Genomic DNA, 25,141 nt, shown 5'->3' with positions numbered 1-25,141 from the left:
CTGTTGCTAGAAGGTTTACAGACCATCTATGAACATGCTTCATGAAATACGGTGGCCAATTGTTGACAGGATGTTACTAGGATGTGTAAATTCAAATGTTAATAGGTGTTTGGTTGGAAGTTGGCAGAACGTTTGCAAACATTCCTCAATCGGAAGAATGTTAATATGGTGTATAAAGAAGGCCTGTTAATAGGGGATTGGTAGGAAGTTGACAGAATCTTTACAAACATTCATCAATTCGAAGAATGTTAATAGGTGGTTTGTAGGAATTTGGCAGAAGATATATGAACATTCTTCTTTTGAAAGGATGTTACTAAGGTGCAGTGGCGTAGCCAGAAATTTCGTTCGTGGGGGGCTCACTTTGCAGCTCGGCCTCCCCATCATATTGTAGTCGAGGGATATATATATATATATATATATATATATATATATATATATATCTGTCATTCAACAACCCTGTATACATTTTCGTACATATGCAACGACCAGGGCAAAATCTCAATGACGCTGTCCTTTGTTAAAATGTATTGAGCAGGAGCAGCTGTCACCGGTTGTGTATTGCGAGTAATTGCTCGGTAATTATAGCCGCAACTGAGAGCACATATAAAAAGCAGGAGTTCTGCAAAACATACGAGGGCGAGTCAAATGAAAGTGAGCCAATGCGAATATATGAGTAACGGGGTACTTTATTTAAAAGTAGTCACCATGAGTATTTAGACACTTGTCCTACTAACGAGTCGCGTGATTCCCGTCTTATAAAACTCCTTGGGTTGCTGCATCAAAAATCCGTAAATGACTACACGTCATCTTCCGACACGAATGTGGTTCCCTTGAGCAGTTTTTTTCAAATTTTACCGAATGTGGAAGACGCAAGGCAACAGGTCTGGGCTGCATGAGGGATGTTGAAGCGTTTCCCACTTGAACTTTGCCAGTTTTGTATTAACCACATCAGCGACGTGGGAACGAGCAATTGTCGTGAAGCAAGATGTTCCCAATGCTCAATTTTCCACGTCGTTTGTTCTTGATTGCGACACGCAGCCGATACGACCTTTCACAATATCTGAAACGATTTAGAGTTTCTCCAGGTTTAGAAAATTCGATCAATAATGGCCCCTAACGATCTAAAAAGAAGTCAACATGACGGCCCTTGTTTTCCTTGGGAATGGTGAATTCAAATGTTTCCACTGTAAGCTTTGCCGTAGTGTTTCAGGCTAGTAGTAGCGGCACCATGAGTCATTCCCGGTCACAATTGCAGACAAAAAGTCATCACCCTCATCTGGGATTCTTTGACGTGCACCTAAATCTAAGTACACCGGTGTTTTCGCATTTCGCCTCCATCGAAGTGCAGCCGCCGTGACCGGGATTCGATCCCGCGAACTCGTGCTCAGCAGCCTAACATCATAGCCACTGAGCAACCACGGCATTTTCAATTGTGTTGGGGGTGATTGCACACTGGCTTTGGCCCGGCCATGGATCTTCTTTGTAACTTTCATGTCCTTCTTTGAACAGTTGGCTACAACGCTTCGCAGTGGCCAATGAAACGCAATGTTCAACGTATACGGCAGCCATACGGCTAATAATTTCTTTTTGGGAAACATCTTCATTTGTCAAAAACCTCACTACATCTAGCTGTCGAACTTTTGGAGTGTCCATTATGCCACGCAACCATGTTCAACCCAGTGTATGAGAGCATTAAAGAACATTTAACCTCACCTCTGCATGTCACTTGTAAATGAGATGCGTATGTGCTACGCGCATGCCTCGAAAATAATGAACCGAACAATTATTGCGCGGGGTGAAGATACAGCTTGATACAGGGCAAAAAATTGCCACTGGAAACAAAGTTCACTGCGCATATACACAAAACCTCGCAACAAGATATTTAAATATACGTATAAGTCTCCAATAAATCTACTTACCTAAGAAAAAGTCACTATATATAATGCGTCAAACAAGGCAGATAAACAGGTTGCACAACCACAGATTCACAAATCACCCTCCTCCCTCCACTCCCAATATGTATCGCGTGCGACGGAAGGCGGCGCGCTTCCTCCCCGCTTTTCTCTCTTGCGCACACAAGACTCATCGTCGGCTCACCCCCTCCCCCTACCCCCCCCCCACGCTTTCATTCGCACATAGAGCATGCGGCGCGTGGTCAAGATGTTATCGCCCTTGGCCTTTATTTATACGGAACATGCGGGCAACAGCAGGAATGCGCCTGGAGTCTTCATATAGCTGCTATCGCAATAATATAATAGTATCCGGCAACTGAAGCGTCCCGTGGCCCATTACTTTCCGCAAAAGAAGTAACAAATTCGAACTTTCACCATGCGACAATTCGCTGCGCCGCAACAATGTCTTCCTTTTTTTCTTTTGTGGGGCGGGGGGCGGCGAAATAGAATAGCTCAATTGCTGACAGGGGACCCTGATCTTGAGAAGGCAATTTATAGAAGAATAACCATGAGCTGGAGTGCCTGCGGCAGCCATTACTGATTCTTCACTGTAGTACCACTGTCGTTGAAAAGAAAAGTGTACGATCACACGATTCTACTGGGGCTAGCACATGAGGCAGAATTTTGGAGGTTAACAAAGAAGCACGGTAACAAGTACCACGCGAAGAGCGATGGAACGAAAATTATTAGGCGTATACTGTATAATGGTCGTGGATAAATGTGAGCGGCGACTCGCCGTGGTGGCTTAGTGGCTTCGACGTTAAGTTGCTAAGGCTGAGGGCGTGGAATCGCACCCGAACCGCGACGAACACATTTCGACGGGGAGCGAAATGCGAAAACGTCCGTGTAACGTTCATTGGGTGCAAGTTACAGAATCGCAGGCGAGTCAGAATTAATCCCGAGTCCCCCGCTATTGCGTGCCTCACAATAATATTGAGAAATAGTAGCGCGATAAACAAAGAGACGAGAAAGAAAAAAACAAAGCACGATTTCTCGTTGCTTGTTTTTCACGCTATTCTTCGTCGATATGGAATACCAACTTCAGTACTTATAAGCATTTCGTGGTTTTGGCACACAATACCCGAGAACTTAATTTTAAGCGTCAGGGGTAACGCGGTCGTATAGACTCTAGCGAGCTATGACGAAAATAGCCTCGACAACACGCAATGTTGCTGATGCTGCTAAGACATATATGGCGCGATGACTGAATTTGTCTGTTGGTCTTGTGCCATAATCTTTGCCGCCTCGACTACTTCGCGTGAGCGAAGTGCAAAATAGTAAACCAGAATTCCATACTTGGAAGGCCATCGTTGCCAATATAAATAACAACACACCCTAAATATATCGGTTTTTCTCTCTCTAACGAAACCCTAGCATTAACATGCATACACAAACGAACCGGTCAGAACTTTAGTTACGCCATCATCCTCCCAGAACACCAGGACTCATCAATGCCGTGATTGAATTTTTCGAGCTCTCAGCATAGCTTAGAGAAAACGTAATAACATAATCGAAGCCATCCTCTATGCATAGTACTGATACGGCGCATTAAACAAACCTCAACTTGTCTCCGTTTCACTTCGGTATTCTAGAGGTATTCAAAACATGATACAGTCAGGAAAACTTTATATTAAGTGTGGACAAAAAAGCCGCATTTATAGTCACTGCTGCACGGATAAAGATATGGCAACGAAGTAACAGGGTCCGCCGGGAGCTGCATCAAAAACGACGCCCTGACCAATGCTTCGGCTATCTGCTAATGCGCCGACGCAGTCTTCGGCAAGGGAAGCAAGGTCTCACGCATGGCACGTCTTAAATCGTCGCCGGTCAAGGCTGCGACTGATGCGCATGCGACAGTTTGACACTTCAGCTTCCAGTTAGCCTCTTTGGGAAGGAACACCATGGCAACCGCGAAAAGTGCCATCAAGATGGCAGCTAGGGTCAGCAGTACATGGGCACGGCGTCCCACAGGATGCCATTGTGCCATCTGATATAAAATGCCTCCCAGGCGAGAACAGGCGAAACCAAAACCGATGCCACTAGAGTGCAGAGTAACGGGGTACGCGTAGATTCCTGGAGAGAACAGGAACAACATGGCGACATTACCCGCCATCCGCATTGCCACAACCAAAACGTCGATAGTGAGCGTCTCCTGGTCATTGTACATGGAGGTCAGAATAGCGGAAGTGGCACTAAAGACGAGTCCTGAGGTTGACAGTACTCGTATGTAGCCGAACCTGGGAATACACAGCGCAGCAACGCCCACGGCCACGGCAGATGCAACAACGCCAGTGGCGGTCACGGCGTGGCTAACCGGGACCCCATCGTTGAAGACGAGAGCGCTGTAACAGCACGTCGCTGCTGCCCAGCTGTAGGCTAGCAGAAAGGTGCGCGTTCGGAAACAACTTGAGAACAAGTCCCAGACGCCAGCTTTCTTTGTGAAGGTGTCTGCACTTCTAGAAGACAGAAGTCGGGCGAAAGACTCGCGGCAACGGCCCCACGGTACTCCGTTGCACCTTGCTGCCCGCAAGGCGGCGCGCTTAGCATGCTTGGCATGGCCGTGTGCCAAATGCCATTCCATTGAATCGTCGACGGTGTAGTACAGCAACATCAGAAGGCACGTCGGCACCATGAGCACAAGTTGGGAGACGGCCCAGCCACCTCTGATCCGCACCGCGGCCATAAATGCGACTCTTACCAGGAGAAAACTGAAGAGCCAAGGTAATATGGAGTAGAAGGGCATTTTCTCTTTTGGAGACGCCTCGTACAAGAGAGAGATGAGCGGCGGTATCAGGGCGGATGTAGAGGCCGATACGAGGGTCCGCACTGCCACAAATGAGTGAAAGTTGGTCGGCAGGCTGCTGGCTGCGCCGGCTACGCCGACGACTGGGACTGCGATGAACACGACAATCTTCCTGCCAAGGCGGTCGGCCAGGGCACCGGACACGGGCAAGGAGACGGCGCTGGCGGCCGCGTAGATAAACCCGGCTAAGTTGAGGAGCCACCGTCTGCCGCACACCAGGTTCCACTCGCTGACGATGTTGTTACCGTACGCGTCCATGTCGTACTCCCACGATGTGCACGCAATGATGACGGCCGAGCTGCCGTTCTCCGGTGGGTGTCGCATGGTGCAGCGGCTGTAGTTGCCGTTCTCGTCCACCGGGATGGCCAGTGATTTCCACTCGGCTACGCTGATGTTGAGGAACCGGGCAGGACGCTGACACCAGTGGTCCATGACGACGGCTGTCATTAGGAAGCTGACGTTGTGCATTGCGTAGACGCAGCATCCTACGCTGAGGCTGAACAGAACCAACCACTGGAAGGCTCCGACACCGAAGGGAAGATCGCATTTGGGCTCTTTGTCTCCCTGTGCCCTGTTAACCTCGAAACCCAGGAGTTCTCGACGGGGTTCTTGCCACCGAGGCTGCTCAGCCATTCCTATCCTGCGTCTTCTTCTTCTTCTTCTTCTTGTTTTGAGCAGGTAATGGGGAAAACGGGGTTCATTAACAACAAAGGTCTTCCTTGCGGGATCTATGTGCAAGCTTTTGTTCAGCGGCTAATGATATAATGTATTACTGAAATCGACGCTTAGAACTGTGTTTATTTTCATCCGTTGCAACTTGCAGTCATATGTAATGTTTATGTTTATGCACTGCACACATCACAATTTTAATCTCACTTAATGTTCATGTTTACTCATTGCATCGTTCATAGACTATGCCTAAATTCTTGCACCCTTCAAACTGTGGTATGTCTGCAAAACGAGATACGACGACGACGAAGGCGATGTTTCACGCTGATGTGCTTCCGAGGCAATATCCATGCTAACACCCTCTTCTGATTTCCACCATCTTGCCTTCCCATGGAATACTAATTGGTGTCCTTCAAGGCAATTGGAAGTTTCCTTTACAAAATTGAGATGTCGCATACCTCCTCTAAATTTTTACTTACACAGGTCTGGTCTCGCAGTGTCCCCTCTATGTTCTTTTTGCAGTGAGCCTGAAACTATCGAACATTACTTTCTCTCGTGCCGCCGCTTTCTAAGACAAAGAAAACTATTAGAATACTCATTTACTAAACTTAGCCTTTCGCTAACCTCGCCAACCATTCTTTCTTTTGGGGCGACTTCACTGGGATCCAGCCACAGGGATGCTTTTCTGGCAGTTTACAATTTCATCAGAGACACAAAAACAGTACCTTGCTGAATTTCTAAAATTATCCATAATTTATATTATTTCATTTCTTCACGTTTACTTATTTTATTGGAATTCCTAACAATAATTAATTAAACTTCTAATTTACAGTACTATCGTCCCACGCTCCACTATACAAATCTAGTTTGTCTCTACTTCTAAACATACGGAAAACCGCCTGCTTCTTGGCCAATCCCCCATAGTGGGTACGCGCCACTCTCAAGGCCACAAGACAAGACAAGACAAGGTGTCGAAGGTGTTTTCCACGGCAGGTGCCATGTTCGTCTACCGATGTTCACGTGTTTCTGGGAATCAAAGAGTCCCCACAGAGTTGGTCATTGTCACTTCTGCAGGCACAACTAGGCCCTCAGAGATGAAGGCATGGCTTCTAGTATATAGGGTTGAAGCACTCTCTCCCCACCAACTGCAATGCGTTCAGTGTTGGCGATATGGCCTTAGCATCAAGCGATGTAGGTCAGAGATCCGGTGCCGCATTTGCGAAGAATGCCACGATGCAAAGATGCGTCCCTCTCAGAGCGACCGATGCTGCTTGTGCGAAGGTTCCCACCCTGCGGACTTTTCTAAATGCCCGGCCAGAAACCAAGAGCTTCAAATTCTACAAGTTACAGAACGGGAAGCGATGCTCGCGTCGTGGGGCTCGGGCTATTGCATTATGCAAATCATGTGGGTACGCTGAAGCTGCTGCACGTCAGTCAAAAGCTACGGATGCATCTCTTGGTGATGCTGTAGCAGCTGCTGTGGAGAAAGCTATGGCTAAAGCCCTTGACAGTCCTTTTTAGAACCTTTCTGAAACCATTGGGCAAGTTTTCACTGCTCAGATGTCATAACTGTTGTAGCTTGCGGCGCGACCTAAGTCTTGTTTCTGAGATTACAGCTTCTCATGAAAATATAGACAGATGCCTATCGGCAGAGGCCTCGCACCGCAGTACTGACGACGCAGAACCTTCCGCATCTCTTGTCATGCATGCCAGAGGGGTAACATTTGCGAATGTGGTTCAGAAAACATTGAGGACATTGATTTGGATGCTCGAATGTGTAGACGTCACGCTTCTCCGTACTTTCCTAGAACTATACTATCCCTCACAAACTAAATGCTAAAAGAAGGGACCGTGATCTTGAAAAGGAAATTTTCAGAAGAATAAAGATGGGTTGGAGTGCACGCGGCCGACGTTACTAAATCCTGACTGGAGCTTACCACTGTCTTTGAAAAGAAAAGTGTACAATCATTGCATTCTACTTGGGCTAACATATGAGGCAGATAGTTGAAGATTAACAAAAAAGCTCGTGAACTAGTTGAGCATCGCGTGAAGAGCGACGGAACAAAAAAAATGTTAGGCTTAAGAGACAGGAAGAGAGAGGTGTGGACCAGGGAGCAAACGCGCGTAGCCGATGTTCTCGTTGACATTATAACGCAAAAGAACGCATGTTGGCTACAATCGAATGCCTACTTTGGGCACCTAGTGTGGCTACCGAAGGAATATCGAAGAAAACGTGTGACGTTTGGTCCACAGAAAACCATAAGCAGAATGCTCGGTATCCTACACCGGCGAGGCAAAATTTTCCGGAGAGGTTGCGCTCAAGCGAACTCGTTGCAATCCGTCGAGTCCCCGCAGTGCTGGTTGCGAGCGACTATGCATTGTTTCTTTTTCTCGTCTGCTAGCCAGAAAGCGTCTAACACTCTGCCAGGCGAAAATGCAGTCGGCCAGAGAAAAGGAACGCGCATCCAAGTGCGTAGCACGGTTGTCGATGCAGCACGAGAAAAACGCATGCGCTCTGGCTGGATCGGCAGCCCGCGGGTTACGAGAACAAAAGAAAAAAAGAAGAGAAAGGGGCTCAATGTATCCTCGCGGATAAAAGTCTAGGTAGAAAAATAAATAAGAACTTAGTTACAATGGTGGATTTAGTGTATTGACATGGATGCTTTGGCGCAGGTGGAAAAAAAACGTTCATATTCTTTTCTGTGACCTGACGGCACAAATGAACCACCACAACGCTTTGTCTCATCGGACCTCGCTGCGTGCTTTGTTAACTCGTCTGATAGTATGTTGATTTGTCTTGTCTCGTTGTATGGCCCAATGTACGACTTTAGAAAAGTCGATGCACCTTTGGCCTCAAATGTTTACAACAGCATTAAACCCACAAAGTTCCATAATTGAAAATCTAAAGCACGACTTCGGAAATGTCAATGCACCTTTCGCATCAAAATGTTATGAAACTTTATACCCACAAAGTTTCAGAGTTGAAATCCAAGCGCTCCGTAGATTCCGCGGCCTCCGCGAGATGCCGAGACGAGCCCGCTCGCCATCAAAACGCCCTTGAAATTTTGTGCTCGGTGGGGCTCCTTGCGTTACGATATGTGACTCCCGATGCATGGGCGTTGCCGCGAAATCCAGCCCGATTTCGCAATATTCGCGCTTAAATATCTTTTCGAGCGTGAATTAAGGGCATTCTAGACAAAATTGAGCATGCTTTCCGGCGCCGGGAGTTGTTTTGGTCGGCGGCGCATGACAGCACGAAAAAATTTCGGGGGGGGCTGAAGCCCCATAAGCCCCCCCCCCCTGGCTACGCCCCTGCTAAGGTGTATAAAGACAAATGTTCATATGAAATTGGTAGGAAGTTTAAAGACATCCTATGAACACGTTTCTATTAGGAGTAGGTGGTCAATTGTTTCTAGGGTGTTACTAGAGGGTTGTAAGGATGTATGTAAGGATGTTACTAGGGTGTGCAAAGACAAATGTTCATATGAAATTGGTAGGAAGTTTAAAGACATCCTATGAACACGTTTCTATTAGGAGTCGGTGGCCAATTGTTTCTAGGGTGTTACTAGAGGGTTGTAAGGATGTATAAAGAGAGTTGGCAGGACTTCAATTGACTGTTGCTAAGTTCTAGTAACAATAGTCAAAATACAGTCTAAAAGCTGTTGCTAGAAATTTTTGTAAGGGAAATGAACATATCTTTTTCACGTATGATACTCTCAACTGACAATTCCACCTTGGGCGTTGTCAACATCCAAGAAGGGTAACTGACATCCAATCTGCATATTTCAAAACTCGCTAATTGCGTTTTATGATCCTGAATAACTTTGTAAATTTCGCTTTTGTTTCTTTCCTGAAGAGAGTTCTTCAGTGAGCGTCATTCAGGTTGCGTTAGGATGCAGTACGCGTGTCTACAAGTTTCAACTGTTCGCATTAATACAAAATGCGATGTTTGCCTAGTAATAATGTAATTCTATCACGTATAATGAAAAGACTGCAAGTACGAATTAGACTGTTAAGGAAAGCAAAAACAATAGAAATCGAGGCATTTTTTTGTAGCAATGCTGTATACATGATGATCAAAGAACAGTTGCGATGTAATGCACTCAGTGCCGATCCACATTGACTAAAACTTAATCGAGTTAGTGCAGCGCAGGTGACGTATTACTGAAAGTGGCCTAATCTAAATTCAATGTTCGCCCCGCAAAAATGGCATTCGGCGAAATCAAAGCTTCCCGGTGAAAAGACCTACCTCGTTTGACGAGCGGCACGTTATTAGCGCGCTATATACATCATTATTGCGTTTGTCATTTCGCACACTCTTAAAGGAAATAACCGTATAGATGTACATGGAGAAGTGAAAACTTGTCAGATAGAACCGTTTTTCCAAGGAAAGCTTTAAGTACACCCTACGATGACACAAAATATTCCACTCATTTTTTTTTCCTGCGCTTATTTCGCTTTGCCGATATCACATACTACTCCGTAAATATAATGTACCTGCGCTGCGAATAATCAACGTCGCCAGTTTTAACGGTGTTCGGATTCAGACCGCTAGTCTAGCCCGCAGTATGTTGGAGCACTGAGCAGTTTTACCCGTGCGTTCGATATCTCTCTGACGCATTACTGAAATTTGCTTTTAGATACTCGCTAACGTCTGTAAACTGCATCGCTCACTAACTACGTGGTTCGTTAACTCTTAGTTAAAGGCTGTGAGCGCTCGTAGGTGATTATTCGCAACCGGCACAGCTGAATGGTTTTGAGAATAAAGTAAAACTGCACTGCTGTTGAGATGCTAATACTAATACCACTACCATGGTTAATACTGTTATCTTAATAATACTTGGAATTAGGCGGTTCGGGCGCACAAGAGTGTAAAATGCCAAGGTGTTTAGATTACTGCAAGCAAGCGTGCGGCCAACGTGAAGCTGGCCTATTGCTACACCTACCTGCGCAGGAAAGTAAGTCGACAAATTGTGCTGATTTATTTCTGAAAAAGGTGGTTCACATAATCGCTAAGCGGGCGTAAACTTGGCATAAAAAAAAGGAAACCGGTGATGAGTGGCTTAAGTTTTCTTGGCTCCTTTCTTGAGTTAGTTGGTAAACTTTCGAGTGGTTTCCTTTATACTTTGCGCCACATTCTAGTCAACCTTTTCTACTGGGTCGTGCCGTTACTTTAGTAACAGAACAATAACAGTAGCAACAACAACGGCAACAACGAGAATCTGTTGATGCGTGATTAGCAAGTTCCGCAGCCTTTTCACCTTATAGATCTGTACACAGATCTAAGTGGACTGGTTCTTCTGCACCGTATATTAGCCCAACCTCTTGCTCCAGTCTCAAATATGCGATTGTACGCGGGGTACACATGTATTCGCATACATCGTGAACAATCTTCTTTCGTGTGTCTTGATGCACGGCCTTCATAACTAAAGATATGTGTAAAAGTCATGCGGATGCAACTATCGCTTTTGTAGCACTGGCAGTCTGCGACATAACCGTACGATTTACAGCGTAATCTCTTACAACAGCCGTTTCCGGTGACGATGGTGTGCTCCACCGCCGGTGTCCGTAGCAACTATCGCCGGAAATTAGAAAAAAAAAGAAGGACCCAGTTTCCGCCGGGGTCTAACCCGGGCCCGCTACGTGGGAGTAAGCTGCCAGCGCTTTTTGTTTCTTTATTACATAGAAAACAACACTGAAGGTTAAGTGAAGTGAATGTCCCTGAGCCACGCCAGCGCTTGCTAGCATGCCGCGGGAAAATGTCCTATAAACGCGTCCTAGCTCGTTAAGAAACACGTTATGTGGCATGCGCGCTGCGTAGCGTCGACATGCACACGTTTCGAATTGCGCTCGCATATTATTACACCAGGTATAACACCAAATCGCAGAGACACATGTAGCGGTACAAGGCAGGTAAAGAAGGTTTGAGGAAGAAAAAGAAGTTTAATGAGATGTATACAAGAATGCTAAAAAAAATATAGATTGTATACCTGGTTAAATCAAGCCGGTTAGGTGACTATGTCGCCATTACGTTTCAAAGGGGATGCCAATAAAGAAGCATCATCATTAGCATCGTATCGTGCCACTCACCTTGCAATCTGAGATTCGCGCCGCGTAGCTTCTATACGGGCGCCCATTGGTTGTTACACCACGTGTCACGTCATGTAGCAACTGCATAGGTTGACAGCAATTGCAAGGTAGACAGAGAAGTCTTGAGGAAGGAAAAGAATATTGTGGAGATGTGTAAATCTTGATGTAAAGAAAAACCTGTATGGCATACCTGATTAATTCAAGCAGACTAGGTGACCGTTTTTAACTGTCCCATTTCAAAGGAAATTCCATTAAATCATCACCATCATTACCATCGTATTGTGCCATTAGTGTTCCGGTATAAGCATAGAGTTACTATACTGACTCTAGAGGACAAGCTACCCATAGGGCCCATGCATTGAAATCGGGAACCGCAAGAGCGCCGCCATGTTGCTACGCGCCGAGGTTGCCAGCTCCTGAGACGCTTGCTAGACTTGGTGACAGTAGTCAGTTTTAATCCGGCAACCATAGCAGCGTAGCAGCATGGCGTCTTGCTTGTAGTGTCGTGATGTGTGCGTGCAGCCGTGTGTTTGGGCTTTATAAGTTCGTTCTTTATTCTATCTTGCGGGACGGTGTAGGTGTGGTCCATGATGGCCGTACAGGTGGCAGTTATGCAACTGAGAGTTGATCCTGTTGAAGTTTCCGGCGGTATGCGGTTTTCAGCGGTCACGCTTATTGCAGGAGTGTCACTCGACGAGGTTACGAGCTTGAAGCTGTGGTCAGATTCCTCGCTGGCGTTCCGTAATTCTCTTCGCACGGACGCTGTATGTTGCAAAAGCCGCTTTCGCGGTCTATCGTCGCGACGATAGATCGGGTTTTTTTATTATTATAAGTACTGATCCAGCTTTAGGGCACATGTAACCGACAAACGGAAGTCTCAGGAGAGCACCTGAGATTATAATAAAGCAGGCGGCGCAGGAACTCCAGGGTACCCAAGGGACAGTGGGGGGATCAAAACTCGAAGCAGAACGGTACGTAAGTTGGGGCCGCCGAGGCAGGTGTGTGCCAGGGAGTGTTCGCACGGACAGCTTCCCTGGCACGTGCAGCAGTGCCTCGCAAGGTAGAGATACTTTAAAGGCACCTGCGCCCATGATCTTTCTTTTGTCTCGGTGCAGTGAACACGATTAACCAGAATAATATGGAGGGCATCCGGTGCAGTCGCGAATGCGCCATGGCAAATGTAGCTCGCGTCGCCTGGCATGTGTAGTAGTATCAGAGTTGGTTGTATGGACTTTATGCATAACACGCTTTGTTACGGTACCTTAACGGAATGGGTCTAGAGGACGGTGTTGGTGCATTTTTTCCTACCGCCCTAATCCTATACCCTCCAGTACAAACACACACACATATCCCCTTATTTTTAATGTATATACATACAATTCCTTGCCATGACGGATCATAGCCTCCTTTATTTTTGAAATATAGAGAAGGCTATGGACTGATTGACCAGTTCAAGTTGTCAACTTGTCAGTAACTGTCATAGGAATCACTGTAATAAGCACAATTCCACGATCGGATTGCTTACTTTCATTTTTTGTTGTAACACTGAGGACTACATAGAACTTTATTTTGCATATGTGAGAGAAGTATGTGGATATCACGAGCTTAAGCCAATGTGCGATACACAAACAAAGCAGCTGCTACAACATGAACTGCATTGAGGGCCACACAACACATACCTAATTAATGGTGCAAAATATGAGGGGAAGCTTCAAAATACGCTCTGTAGCACTGCAAGGTATAACATATACTGTATGTGTACAATAAATGTTCAAAAAAATAATGCATCAATGTCCCATTTGCCTTCAAGTTTATTATCAAGTTCAAGTTTACTGAAGTTTATTATGAGCATATGTACAACAGGAATCAACTGACACACTCGCAGTCAAGGTGGCTGTTCGAAGTGTGCTGGCTGCCTCGGTGTAAGAAAAAGAAATTGGGTGAATATCGACACCAGTGCCACTGCTTCCTTCCTCTGACCTGCACGTGCCTCCGCGGCATCTTTGTGCACAAGTGTGCTGGCGTGGCGAGGCGTAGGAGTCATCCGAGAAAAGAGTATCGTTTACATGGAGAAGTGTCTGTTCACATTGCCTGTCGCTTTCCCTCAAATGTTTCCTTGGTGACTAGGGTGACACACCCGCAGTCAAGGTGGCTGTTCGGGGTGTGCTGGCTGCCTAAACGAAAGAAAAAGAAAGAAATTAGATTAATGTCGATGCCAGTGCTATTGCTTCTTGCCTCTTACCTGCATTTGCCTCCACGGCCTCTTGGCTTGCGGAGTCTGTACGAGGGAGCTGCTGTGGCTAGGTATAGGCATTGTCTAAGCAAAAAGAAAATGCCATTCAAATGAAGAATTATGGAAATAAATGCAATTATGTCTGCTTCTTGCACTCTTCTTGCCTAAATGTTTTCAAACATAGTGTCCAGCACACACCAGCACTTTGACTGCTTCTGCCTTTTACCTGCAGGTGTTGCTGCGAGATCCTTACTATGGCTGCGTGCAGCATTGTAACACTTGGTGGAGGCATTTGAAGTGGTAGCCAAAAATATAAAAAATCATCCTTGTCTGCATGAATTCTTTCAATTTCCAAATGCCGTGGTAACTATCGCTATTAGTGCAAGGCCCCCCACATCTATGCGGCAAGTGCCATAGCTCGAAACTGAATTTTTTCCTTTAGTGTTTCACAAGGCGTCTGATATGTCCACATTAAATGTGATGTGTTTGTTTTTATTTATCCCAGTGTGGAGAGAGCATCATTAAATTGTTTTTTTTTTTGCGTGTCTTGTGTTTTTGTTTATTTCTGAATTTATCAAGCAGCAGTCTCATGATGCTAAATTGACTTATGTAATGGCAATCAGCTTTTGTTTTTCAGAAAAACAACGCATTTCCTGACCCATTGTTTGACATCCCCTCACTCGCATAATTTTGCAGAGTATTCTACCTATATTGACTTGCTTGACCTTCACTGAAGAGTCTTGCATTTTCAAATACGACTCTTTCCTTAAAATCATTCAACACTTCTCATAATTTCTGTACCTTGGGCTTCTAATACTCTGCATTCACCATTTTTGCTTGTTTCTGAGTAGAAATGTCTTCTTTAATTTAGAGCTTAAATTTTACCTTTGGAACACACGGAAGGGTTTGCCATTGAATATCTCCATAAAAGGGAAACATGTTTCATTAAACATTTGCAAAATACAATTGAAGATTGATGAACGCAGCTTGATGTGTGATATGGCTGAATGAGCCATAAGAGTAACTCATCTCACTTGGTAAATTAAAACACATATTAGTGTGATGTTACAAGATACGTTACGCTAACGTGGTGGGTTCTCTTGCTTACACAGCAAAATAATCTGTGCGCGATAAAAAATTATTTTTGCATACCCCTTGTACACACTGATTTAAGGAAAATGAGCTGGAGCTGTCCACATGATCTACTTATTTTACCTGCGATTATAGTCAACAAAAAAGTGTCCCAGCTGCTTAGTGGTATTTGAGATTATGTCAGTATTGCATATGTGCCTGTTGTCTAAAATAATTGAATTTTGAAAATGCTCGCAGGGATCTGATGTGCATATCTGCAGTTTATGGATACATGTAAAAGACTCAGCATCAAGTGCAAGTGAACGGTCCCACAGGCCCGGAGTCGATCATGCAAATAGATTCGCTGCACAAATTTGTGACCAGAAAAGATATTCCACATGAAATGGCATGCAAGGTAGTGTTGAAAATATTGCACAGTTAATAAAACGCCTACGCTATTAATATGTGGGTTGATGCACTCGCTATGCAAAACGTAGGTGAGGCGTGCAGACAGGACACAAGAGTAGAGTATTTACAAGCAAACAACACGAGCGCCGCCCACTTCTCTACTCTTGTGTCCTGTCTACCCGCCTCACCTCTGTTTTGCATAATGAATCCTTACCAACTAGCTCAGCTTTCTGTCGTTCTAAGTCTCGATGCACTCGATTTCGTCCGCATTCGGCACTCGCCTCTTGATTACTTCGTGGCACAGAAATACTCGGCATCAGGCTGTTTTTCTGCTGTGGCCTTTGTAGAAGCATGATTGTTCAAAGTGCAACAATTAAACAGATTCTTTGAGTTGCTTGTGGCTTCGCCGGTACGATTCCAGTGCGCTGGTCCGCCTGTCCAGCACTTTCCTACTGAAAGGAAACCTGCAAATAAAAACACCGCTCCGCATGTAGAAAAATGCTCTACTGTGAAGCTTCTCAAATTATTGTGATGCACCACAAGAGCTGCCTACTCGCGTGGTATTCTCAACAAGGAGATACATTCGTTTACTTACATGTGAAGGTATATGCCAGAGCACTTCGGGGCTTCGGTAGCACATAAGGCACGAGTGTGCCATAGCATCCGATGTCGACGCGCGATCGCATGTCAAACCTAAACTGTACGAAACTACTACGCACCCAAAAAACAGATTCGAAACCGAAATTCGCGTCATCCTCTATTGCATGAATGCGTATATCGTGATTTACATAAGTCACTGACTTAGCGATCGCTTTCTTTAAACTTAATATTAACGCACCACCTTCATAAAGCCATCAGGTATGCGTTTTTAGATGACAAAGCATAAGGTGACCTGTACTTGTTTTCAGCTCTTTCAATAGTAATTGCGCTGGCCACATTGACCAGTAGCAACAGGGCGGCGCCCTATAGAGGTTCCCACTTTTCCGGCCCAGCTTTTCCTTAGAGTTGTTCTACTAACTCTATGGGTATATGCTCCCGCAGGGAGCAGAGTTGCGCGTAACTTTTCCGGCGCCACTCGCACTGCTATTCGCCGAGCGCTATCACGTGGCGCAAAATAGCATCAAATGTTGAACTGCGCCGCTGCGAAGCCAACTTTACGGGCGCGGCGGCGACTCGTTTCCGTCAGTGCTATCGAAATTGCAATCAGCGGACCGTCGACCGTGCGTTGCACCAATCGGCTCCGGGTTGCAGGCATGGTATTCGACGCTATTAAGTTAATGACTTTGGTGAAGTGATACGAAATACATCATTTTGACACTTGTATTCCAGTATGACGGGGCGCAGCACAGCAAACTGCACAAACCGCACGGAAAGTGGCAAAGCTTTTTACTCGGTGCCGTGCGGACGGACGAGACCGGCCGGCTCCGAAAGGGATCGGGATAAGCGAAATGCGTTCGTCTTGTTTACAGAGATGAGTTCGGCTTGTTTACACTAAAGCAGGATTTATCTCGAGTAGCACTCACGTACACGCTGAAATGTATAGGCCTGGCATGCATAGGTTGTTCACTTGTGCAATTTTTTGTGTATATGTGCAGCACGACGCAGACGCGTGATAGAGAATGAGCGATACGTCTGTGTCGCACTGCACATATACGTCAAGAATGTCAACTTACAAACTCGCCCAATTCTATGTGTTGCTTGTAAGATTGTTCTGACTATGCGGCTCTAGAAAAGTGTATTCAAAACAGAGTAAATACTAGCTGATACGATTTGCCCGCTGCACTCTGATTTTTATCTACTCTGTTTTAATATTTTATTTATTTTATTTTTTTGTCGGCGAAATGATTTTTGATGTGAGGTTGATTGATGTGCTGGTGTTCATTGTTTTGTAGTAAGCGAAAACATAGTGCGCTCCCGCTGATAATACAGCTATGACGACTTCAGCATTTGCCGCCCGCAATATGTTGCTTGTTCGATCAGCCTTAGTCGACTTCAGGAATGTAAAATTCTTTTTGTACGTTTAATAAGCCCTGTGTTATAGTAAATTAACCTGAGTAGCACCAAGAGATAAAGAGATATGTATTGCCCTATTGATACATGCATACTGCGTGTTTCTTGTGGCCGATGCAAGCGGGCGTCTCGACGAAGATGATGAACGCTCTCTGGCTCTCGAGCTGTCGGCTGAACTGGCTAGCGCTGCACTATCCTTTGCGAATGCACTTTGTAAATAGTCTCCAGTTCTTATTCCTTCGTTCGCGCAACATTTTGGTGGAGGGTGCTGTTCCCCATCCTCGCCACGGAGTTCCGCAGCGGCCGCACCGTCCTGCTTTCCGCAACGGCTCCCGGTGACACCTCGTCTGCTTCTACTCCTGCGACCCCGCCAACCACGTACGTTACGGTTACCAACCCCTGCGATCATGGCATATTTCCCGGCCAAGATAATGTCGACGTTGAGTAGTGGCTCACCCTGTACGAGCGCGTTAACCAAAACAACCGCTGGGACCCTACCATTATGCTAGCGAATGTCCTATTCTACTTGGACGGAACTCCTCGTGTCTGGTTCCGGACACACGAGGACGAAATCTCTAGCTGGGATGCTTTCAGGGAAAAGCTCACCGACCTCACCGTCGTCTCGTGGGAGCAGTCTCCTTTTGATTCTACGCCTTGCCTGCTCAAGAAAACGTTCAGATTTCGGTGTCTTGCATAAACCTACGAGGCCGTCAAGTGCCTCGAAAAGGCATGAGCAAGGACGGTGCCAGCCACCACTCAGTGTTCCGTAAGCTTAAAAGCTTAATTAGTGTACTTTTGATAATTAGCAGCTTTTCCGTCGCCAGTTGTCGAAAAAAAGCGTTCAGCGTTAATTAAATAAAACAACTTGGTAAAAAGAGCGCAAGCCCCTTGAACCTCTTCCCCGACGCCTTTCGCTCAAAAAAGATATAACCAATGACTTCGTATTCATCCCCCCCCCTGCGCGTTTTGGTAACAGCCCCCACCAAAATCAAAATTCTGGATAAACTCCTGAGTGCTGGGGTCATCGTCCTCAGATCGACACCGTCTGCTCAGGTCTTGTTTACATTCGTCATCCACTCCTGAAGCGAAGAAACTGGAGTAATTCAAGAAGCAGTCAAATTCTCAAAAAGAAATCTAGAACGACACAAATTTAATAAGCCATAATGCGTATAATAGAAACAAAATAGCACGATTGCTTCACAATCTTCTTTTTTTGACAAATCCACCGACCGCACTATAACTACAATGATTAGTCAACACAAAGCGTTACGCACTTGCCAATAAGCGTTGATTGAGCGCTGCGTAATATCAGAATCCTATTATGCTTTTCTTTTTTCATGCGACTATGTAGAGAGGTAGCTCTGAATGAATCGCAACCTACAAAAAAAGGGGGGGAGGGGTCATGGAACTCTTATGCTGATTTTCTTCTCTCTTATGCCAGACGGTCAACAAGTGACAGCCCTCACAAAACTCAAACACGTCTCGCTCAATTGTCGCGCGACTATACAGAAAGCATCGACGTTTTCGAGAGAAAGCTACGCGCCTATGTCTGCGTAGTTCTCATTAAACATACTTCATGAGTCAAACTGCATGCCTGATAAAGAGTACGAAAAGCGAAGCATCATAAACAAACGCGACTCGTTCACTTCCACAGTCAACACGTTTAACCCAGATATCATTGTGCTCACGGAAACTTGGCTGCATCCACATAAGGGAGACTATGAAATCTTCTCTACCGCATATCGCTTTTCAGTTTATCGCTGCGAGCGTACGATGCGTGAAAGTGGTGGCGTTCTTCTGGCAATTAATAAACACTTACGCTCTCAGAGCATCAATATTGCTATTAACTTAGAGGTAGTCCGGGCAATTATCGAAATAAAGAAAGAAAAAAATCATAATGAGCGTATGTTATCGCACTTCTACTGACGCTGCCTCATTTGTTAACGAATTACAAGACGCAATCAACATCGTCGTAATACGCTATCCTTTCTTACCCTTATTTCGACTGGGCGACTTCAATACTCCAAACATAGCCTGGCATACCAAACCCATTGTGATGGACCCTTTCTCCACGCTAGCGAAAGATTTTCTTGACTTGTGTGCACTGTTCTCTTTCAGTCAACTGATAACACAGTCTACCAGAATCCCACCACAAGTTGCTAACACCCTTGACCTTCTGCGAACAACACGACTCGATTTTATTTCGAACATTAGATACTTGCCATCCTGAAGCGATCACTCTCCTATTCATGTCAACATCAAGATTTTACGTCCAAAATCACAAAAGTATATCAAGACCATTCACGACTATAAGAAAGCTGACTTTGAAACAATTAACAATGAGCTCTGTATTTTCCTTGACACTTTCCTGGCTGATTTTGATAGCCGCAGTGTGCAATCCAACTGCAATATGTTTATTACTAAGATCAGTGAATTAACGCAAAAATTATCCCTAACTATACTCTTTTTTATAATGATAACGCTCTTTGGTACAACACCCACATTAAGCGCCTCTCTAACAAAAAGGAACGTTTGTTCAGATCAGCTAAAACATCTGCAAATAGTGAAAGAAGGGCAGCCTACAAACGCGCTACATATGACTACACAACAGCGCTCCAGCAAGCTAAATATATCTTTTTTAAAGAACAAATTGCCATCCATGCTAACGATTGATATGAAAACGTTCTGGCGCACTATTAACCCGAAGCATGACGACGCCATAGCCCTTGTTGATGGCACTTATAGGGACATTCCCCCTGCCGATTGTGCATCCGTTTTAAATTATGTTTTAATGCGCAAGTTTTTTAAACAAGCTTATAAAACACGTCCAAATACACTATCTTACGACGGCGCCGTAATGTACTCTTTAATGATTGATCCCGTCAGCGTAGAAAAAATCGCATCACTGAAATTCTCATCTGCTCCTGATGTTGACTTAATTAAAGCAAAAGTTCTAAAAAATACTAACACATATAGTTCTGTTGTTCTTACAAAGATTTTCCAGCAATCACTTGACAAAGGTTCCCTGTCTGCTGATTGGAAGGTGGGGAAGATGATTCCAATCCACAAAACAGGTACTAAAAATTCTCCACTGAACTATCGGCCTAATTCTTTAACCAGTATACCATGCAAGATTTTTGAGCACATTCCGTTTTGTCATATTGCCAACTTCTTAGAAGCAAACTCATTCTTTTTTCTGAGTTTCAACACGGCTTCCGCAAAACGTATTCATGTGACACCCAACTAGCATCATTCACGCATAAGCTGAACCTAATACTGGACCACTCTTCAGTAGCAAACCCAATTTCCTTAGACTTCGCAAAAGCGTTCGATAAAATGTGCCATAGCTTATTATTCTGCAAACTCTACCAACTAAACCTTCATCCTATAATTTTGTACTGGTTTGAGGTATTCCTCACTAACCGTTCCCAGTTTGTTTCAGTTAACGAAGTAACTTCTAATCTGAGTCCTGTTTATTCAGGCGTATCACAGAGCTCCGTGCTTGGACTTCTCCTATTTCTCACATATATTAACGACTTACCTTCGTGTGCTTCATCTCAAATTCACCTAATCGCTGACGACTGTGTAATTTACGCCGAAATAACTTGTGATGATGATGCAATCAGTCTTCAAGCTGACCTTAACGCCGTTTTTGCATGGTGCAATTCATGGTTAATGGAACCAAATGTTATAAAATGTAAATTCATGCCTCTATCTAGAACTAACAATGGACTACCTGCGTACTCCCTTAATAACGCTCCCTTAGATCTTATTACAAGTTACAAGTACTTTGGTCTTCACATCCCCTCCGATCTCGCTTGTAATACCCACATCGCCCATATGATAAGTAAGGCTAACCGAATATTAGGTTACTTACGACGCAACTTTTCCAAAGCACCTTCTTCCTTAAGATTACTCATCTATAAAACTCTAATGCGGACCAGACTTGAGTATGCTGCTTCAATCTGTGATCTAGTTCAAGTAAATCCAACGCACTCAATGGAAATGGTTCAGAATAACTCTACTCGTTTCATTCTTTCTAAGTGTAAAAGAACAGCGAGTATCAGTGCCATGAAATCCAGCCTCAACTTACCATTCTTGTCATCACGTCGCAAAAGGTTCAATCTATGCCTTTTTTCATAAGTTATTTCATCACCCGCTGTTACGCAACAAACTCATTTCCCCACCTCTGTATGTATCGCCCAGACAAAGACCCCATTCACAAGGTCGCCAGACCATTATGCAGATCCAACGCTCTCTTGCAGTCATTTGTACCACGCACTTCCAATGAGTGGAATCACTTTCCCGCCTCGACGGCCACTATCGCAGAAGACGTTATTCAAGAACGTCATAGCTAGCACTGTCTAACTTTTTCTTCACATTGTTCAGCCGAACGCCATAGCTCATTTTGTATATCGAGGTGCCATTTATTATATGGTTTTGTGTGTGTGTGTGTGCGTGCGTGCGTGCGTGCGTGCGCGTGCGCGTGCGTGTGTGTTTGTGCGTGCGTGTGCGTGTGCGTGCGCGTCTGTGTGTGTGTGTGTGCGTGCGTGCGCGTGCGCGTGCGCGCGCGTGTGTGTGCGTGCGTGTGCGTGCGTGTGCGTGTGCGTGCGCGTCTGTGTGTGTGTGTGTGTGTGTGTGTGCGCGTATGCGTGTGCGTGTGCGTGTGCGTGTGCGTGTGCGTGCGTGTGTGTGTGTGTGTGTGTGTGTGTGTGTGTGTGTGTGTGTGTGTGTGTGTGTGTGTGTGTGTGTGTGTGTGTGTGTGTGTGTGTGTGTGTGTGTGTGTGTGTCACATATCACATAATGTCACATATCTCTCGTGTATGCGCGCGCGCGCATACACGAGAGATATATGACATTCTTCCCATCCACCCACTTCGCCTTGACCACCGCGGTACTAAAGCCCCTCACGAGCAATAAAAGCAGCGCTAAACCACAGAACGAGCAGAGGGACACAGACAACAGCACCGATACCCTCCCTCCCCCCCGCCCCTCGTGGTTGCTCAGTGGCTATGGTGTTGGGCTGCTGAGCACGAGGTCGCGGGATCGAATCCCGTCCTCGGCGGCCGCATTTCAATGGGGGCGAAAACACTCGTGTACTTAGATTAAGGTGCACGTTAAAGAACCCCAGTTGGTCGAAATTTCCGGAGTCATTCACTTCGGCGTGCCTCATAGTCAGAAAGTGGTTTTGGCACGTAAAACCCCATAATAAATAAATAATATTGCTTTCTTAACTCCAGTCTGTTTAATGTACTCGTTTTTCTTGTAGCCACTCTTCTCTATAATGCAGTAATGGCCCTGAGGGTATGCTAAATAAATAAATAAACTGGCCAGTGATCAATAGCAGTCGCCCGTCTTCCAGTAACCGTTCTCCAAGGAGCCCCTGAAGGCACCTGAGTCTCAGCCAATGTGATGCTACGCTTCTCATATATGCGCAAATCTGCATTTTTTTTAGATGTGTCATTATTATTCCATGTCAGGGCTGCGTGGTTCACGCGGTACTGAAACAAACAACGAACCATAGTCGTACGTGCTAGTTTAAACAAATGCACTGCTCGGGCATTTATATCGCTATTTAAGCGCGAGAAGTTATGCTCTAAATGTGTTCCTCGGTGCGAATATGCGAAATGTCTCCCTAAAGAGTAGTAAAACAGAAAACACGAGCAGCACGTGTAAAAACAAGTGGAAATATTCCGCGACAGCCACGGCGGCGCGAGGGTCTGTCCTGTCGTCGTAGTGGGACAGCGACATCGTCTGACTTACCTGCCGAAGACTCCACTTCGGCGCAACATTGCCGTCACAGGAAGTCGGCACACCAAAACTGGCGTCGCGTCGGCCTAGTGCAACCGGGCATAAAACTACAGTAATAAATCTGAACTATTCCATAACCAAGTCGACGACACCGCGGTGATCGTAGCCTGAAGATGACGATTATTATCCGTGCCACTTAAGCCTCCTTTTATGCAGTGGCGCCCTTATAGAGCCCGCTTCTCTCTCTAAGCAAAACTTGGCCTGAAGTTTAGAAACGTAGTGAAGGACTCTGGTACTAACGTGAAATGAGGGAAAAGGCGGTGAAGATGTTGCGAGAAGTGCGCTGACCCTCTCACAACCACTTTATTTAAGACGTGCACGCCTACAGATCACATAAGGAGATTAGAGGCATTATTTAAAGCAGTTCTATCGTTATAAGTGTTTTATTGCGTTTTCTGTACCTTAGAGACTGCCACGGTGTACGCATCTGTGTGCTCGACCTATGTTTTCTAGTCTTTTCAAGTGGCTGCAAAGAAAGAAAAAACTACAGACATTAAAAGCACTGGTTAAATTGAAGAATCTGCCTACTTAGTGTGGGGCCATTTCACTTCAATGTGCTGAAGTATCTGCTGCTACACATAATCACCTTACTGAAGCGACTGTTTGAAGCGGATGACCGTCGGGCCCCGTTCCGTCGACAGTGGCGCAATATTTTTTTTTCTTCGTCGTAGAGGGGGCCCGCAGCCAATACTTGCATCGTACATATGCTTTCAGCTGGTTATCCAGTTGTGAAAAATATAACTTACATCGTCTGATTGTACAGTTAATCGATATATAATAACTCTGTAAATATAATAATCTGTATATGTACAATGTAAATACGTGCAAATCCCCATCGTTTACCCATACCCAGGAATTCTGGACATCGCTTTAGTTTACCGTTTTCACACCACGTAGCGTACTGACCTTCAAGATTCAAAATTCGCGCGACGACGCACATTCACTCCTAAAGAAATTTACACCCTTTGGGTTGCATCTTAACTGCCACATAACGATAATCGTCATCTGTCTTACTTGCGTTTCCTTTCTTGAGAACTCTGCGCTCGCCACTTTCATGTCGATAATGCTCTGTCATGCTGATAACGCGCATGCCGTTCGTGACTTGGAAGTTCCGTGCTCGCGGCGTTAACGAAAGGAAATGCGGACAAGACAGGTGACGGTCATCGTTGTTTACCCGCCGTGGTTGCTCAGTGGCTATGGTGTTGGGCTGCTGAGCACGGAGATCGCAGGATCGAATCCCGGCCACGGCGGCCGCATTTCGATGGGAGGCGAAATGCGAAAACACCCGAGTACTTAGACTTAGGTGGACGTTAAAGAACCCCAGGTGGTCGAAAGTTCCGGAGTCCTCCACTACGGCGTGCCTCATAATCAGAAAGAGGTTTTGGCACGTAAAACCCCATGATTACAATTATCGTTGTTTGCCAAGATACCACCCAAAATGTGTAATTTTGCTTAAGAGCTTTGTGTAGCGGGAAAAACAAAATACACATATAAAAAAACAAGACTACGATATTGGCTTTCACAACCAAGCGTGAACCAAAAATCACTGATTGATAAGTGCAAGCTACGACCAGCCTGTGGCTGCTTGTCTATTAAATTTGTCGGTGTATTGAAGTGGCTCGGCATTGCTCCAAGAAGATGGAATCTCGAAAGGGCGTCTGCCCTTCCTCTCATCCTCTGCCTCTTCGATATGCTTCGCCCGATCGTATTGTCGTCGGCCTCCCCGGGCTTCTTAAGGAAAGCAAGAACGTCTTTTGGTCAGCGCAGTTTCCTAAATCTGAAAAAGATAATTGAAAAAAATAATACATGCACATGAAATGGAGATGACGATAGCGGGCTTCAAATTGTGCAGACATAAGCTTGGCATCCCTAATTTCTGTTGAATTGTGTGAAGTATCCTGGTCGTGTTATATCCTTTGCCACAGATAACGCTTTCTATAGACCTCAATAAGCTGCACAACTGAAGACAGAAATTTATTTCGAACTGATCAATGTTCAATGACCCTCTTCATTGAAGAATATTTAGTAAGGAGCTTTAGTTTGAACAAAGTTCCTTTCGTGTCTGAAGCACAAAGTAAATAACTTCGAGATATT

General features: G+C 45.3%; 1 protein-coding gene across 1 annotated transcript; it reads right to left on the bottom strand.

Moving 5' to 3' along the window:
* Positions 1 to 3,561: 3,561 nt before the first annotated feature.
* On the bottom strand, positions 3,562 to 5,392 carry LOC135910162 (solute carrier family 22 member 20-like). Its single transcript, XM_065442213.2, has one exon. The coding sequence runs from the start codon at positions 5,386 to 5,388 to the stop codon at positions 3,709 to 3,711; it is 1,680 nt and encodes a 559-aa protein (XP_065298285.1). The 5' UTR covers positions 5,389 to 5,392; the 3' UTR covers positions 3,562 to 3,708.
* Positions 5,393 to 25,141: the final 19,749 nt, after the last annotated feature.

This window comes from Dermacentor albipictus, chromosome 1, assembly GCF_038994185.2.
Source record: "Dermacentor albipictus isolate Rhodes 1998 colony chromosome 1, USDA_Dalb.pri_finalv2, whole genome shotgun sequence".
NCBI classification, from domain to species: Eukaryota; Metazoa; Arthropoda; class Arachnida; order Ixodida; family Ixodidae; genus Dermacentor; species Dermacentor albipictus.
Note: the sequence above shows the minus strand (reverse complement) of the source record. Positions and strands in the feature narration are given on the sequence as shown.

Bases quoted from the DNA above. Each gene is read 5' to 3' on its own strand.
- LOC135910162 (XM_065442213.2), bottom strand. From the start codon at position 5,388: ATGGCTGAGCAGCCTCGGTGGCAAGAACCCCGTCGAGAACTCCTGGGT.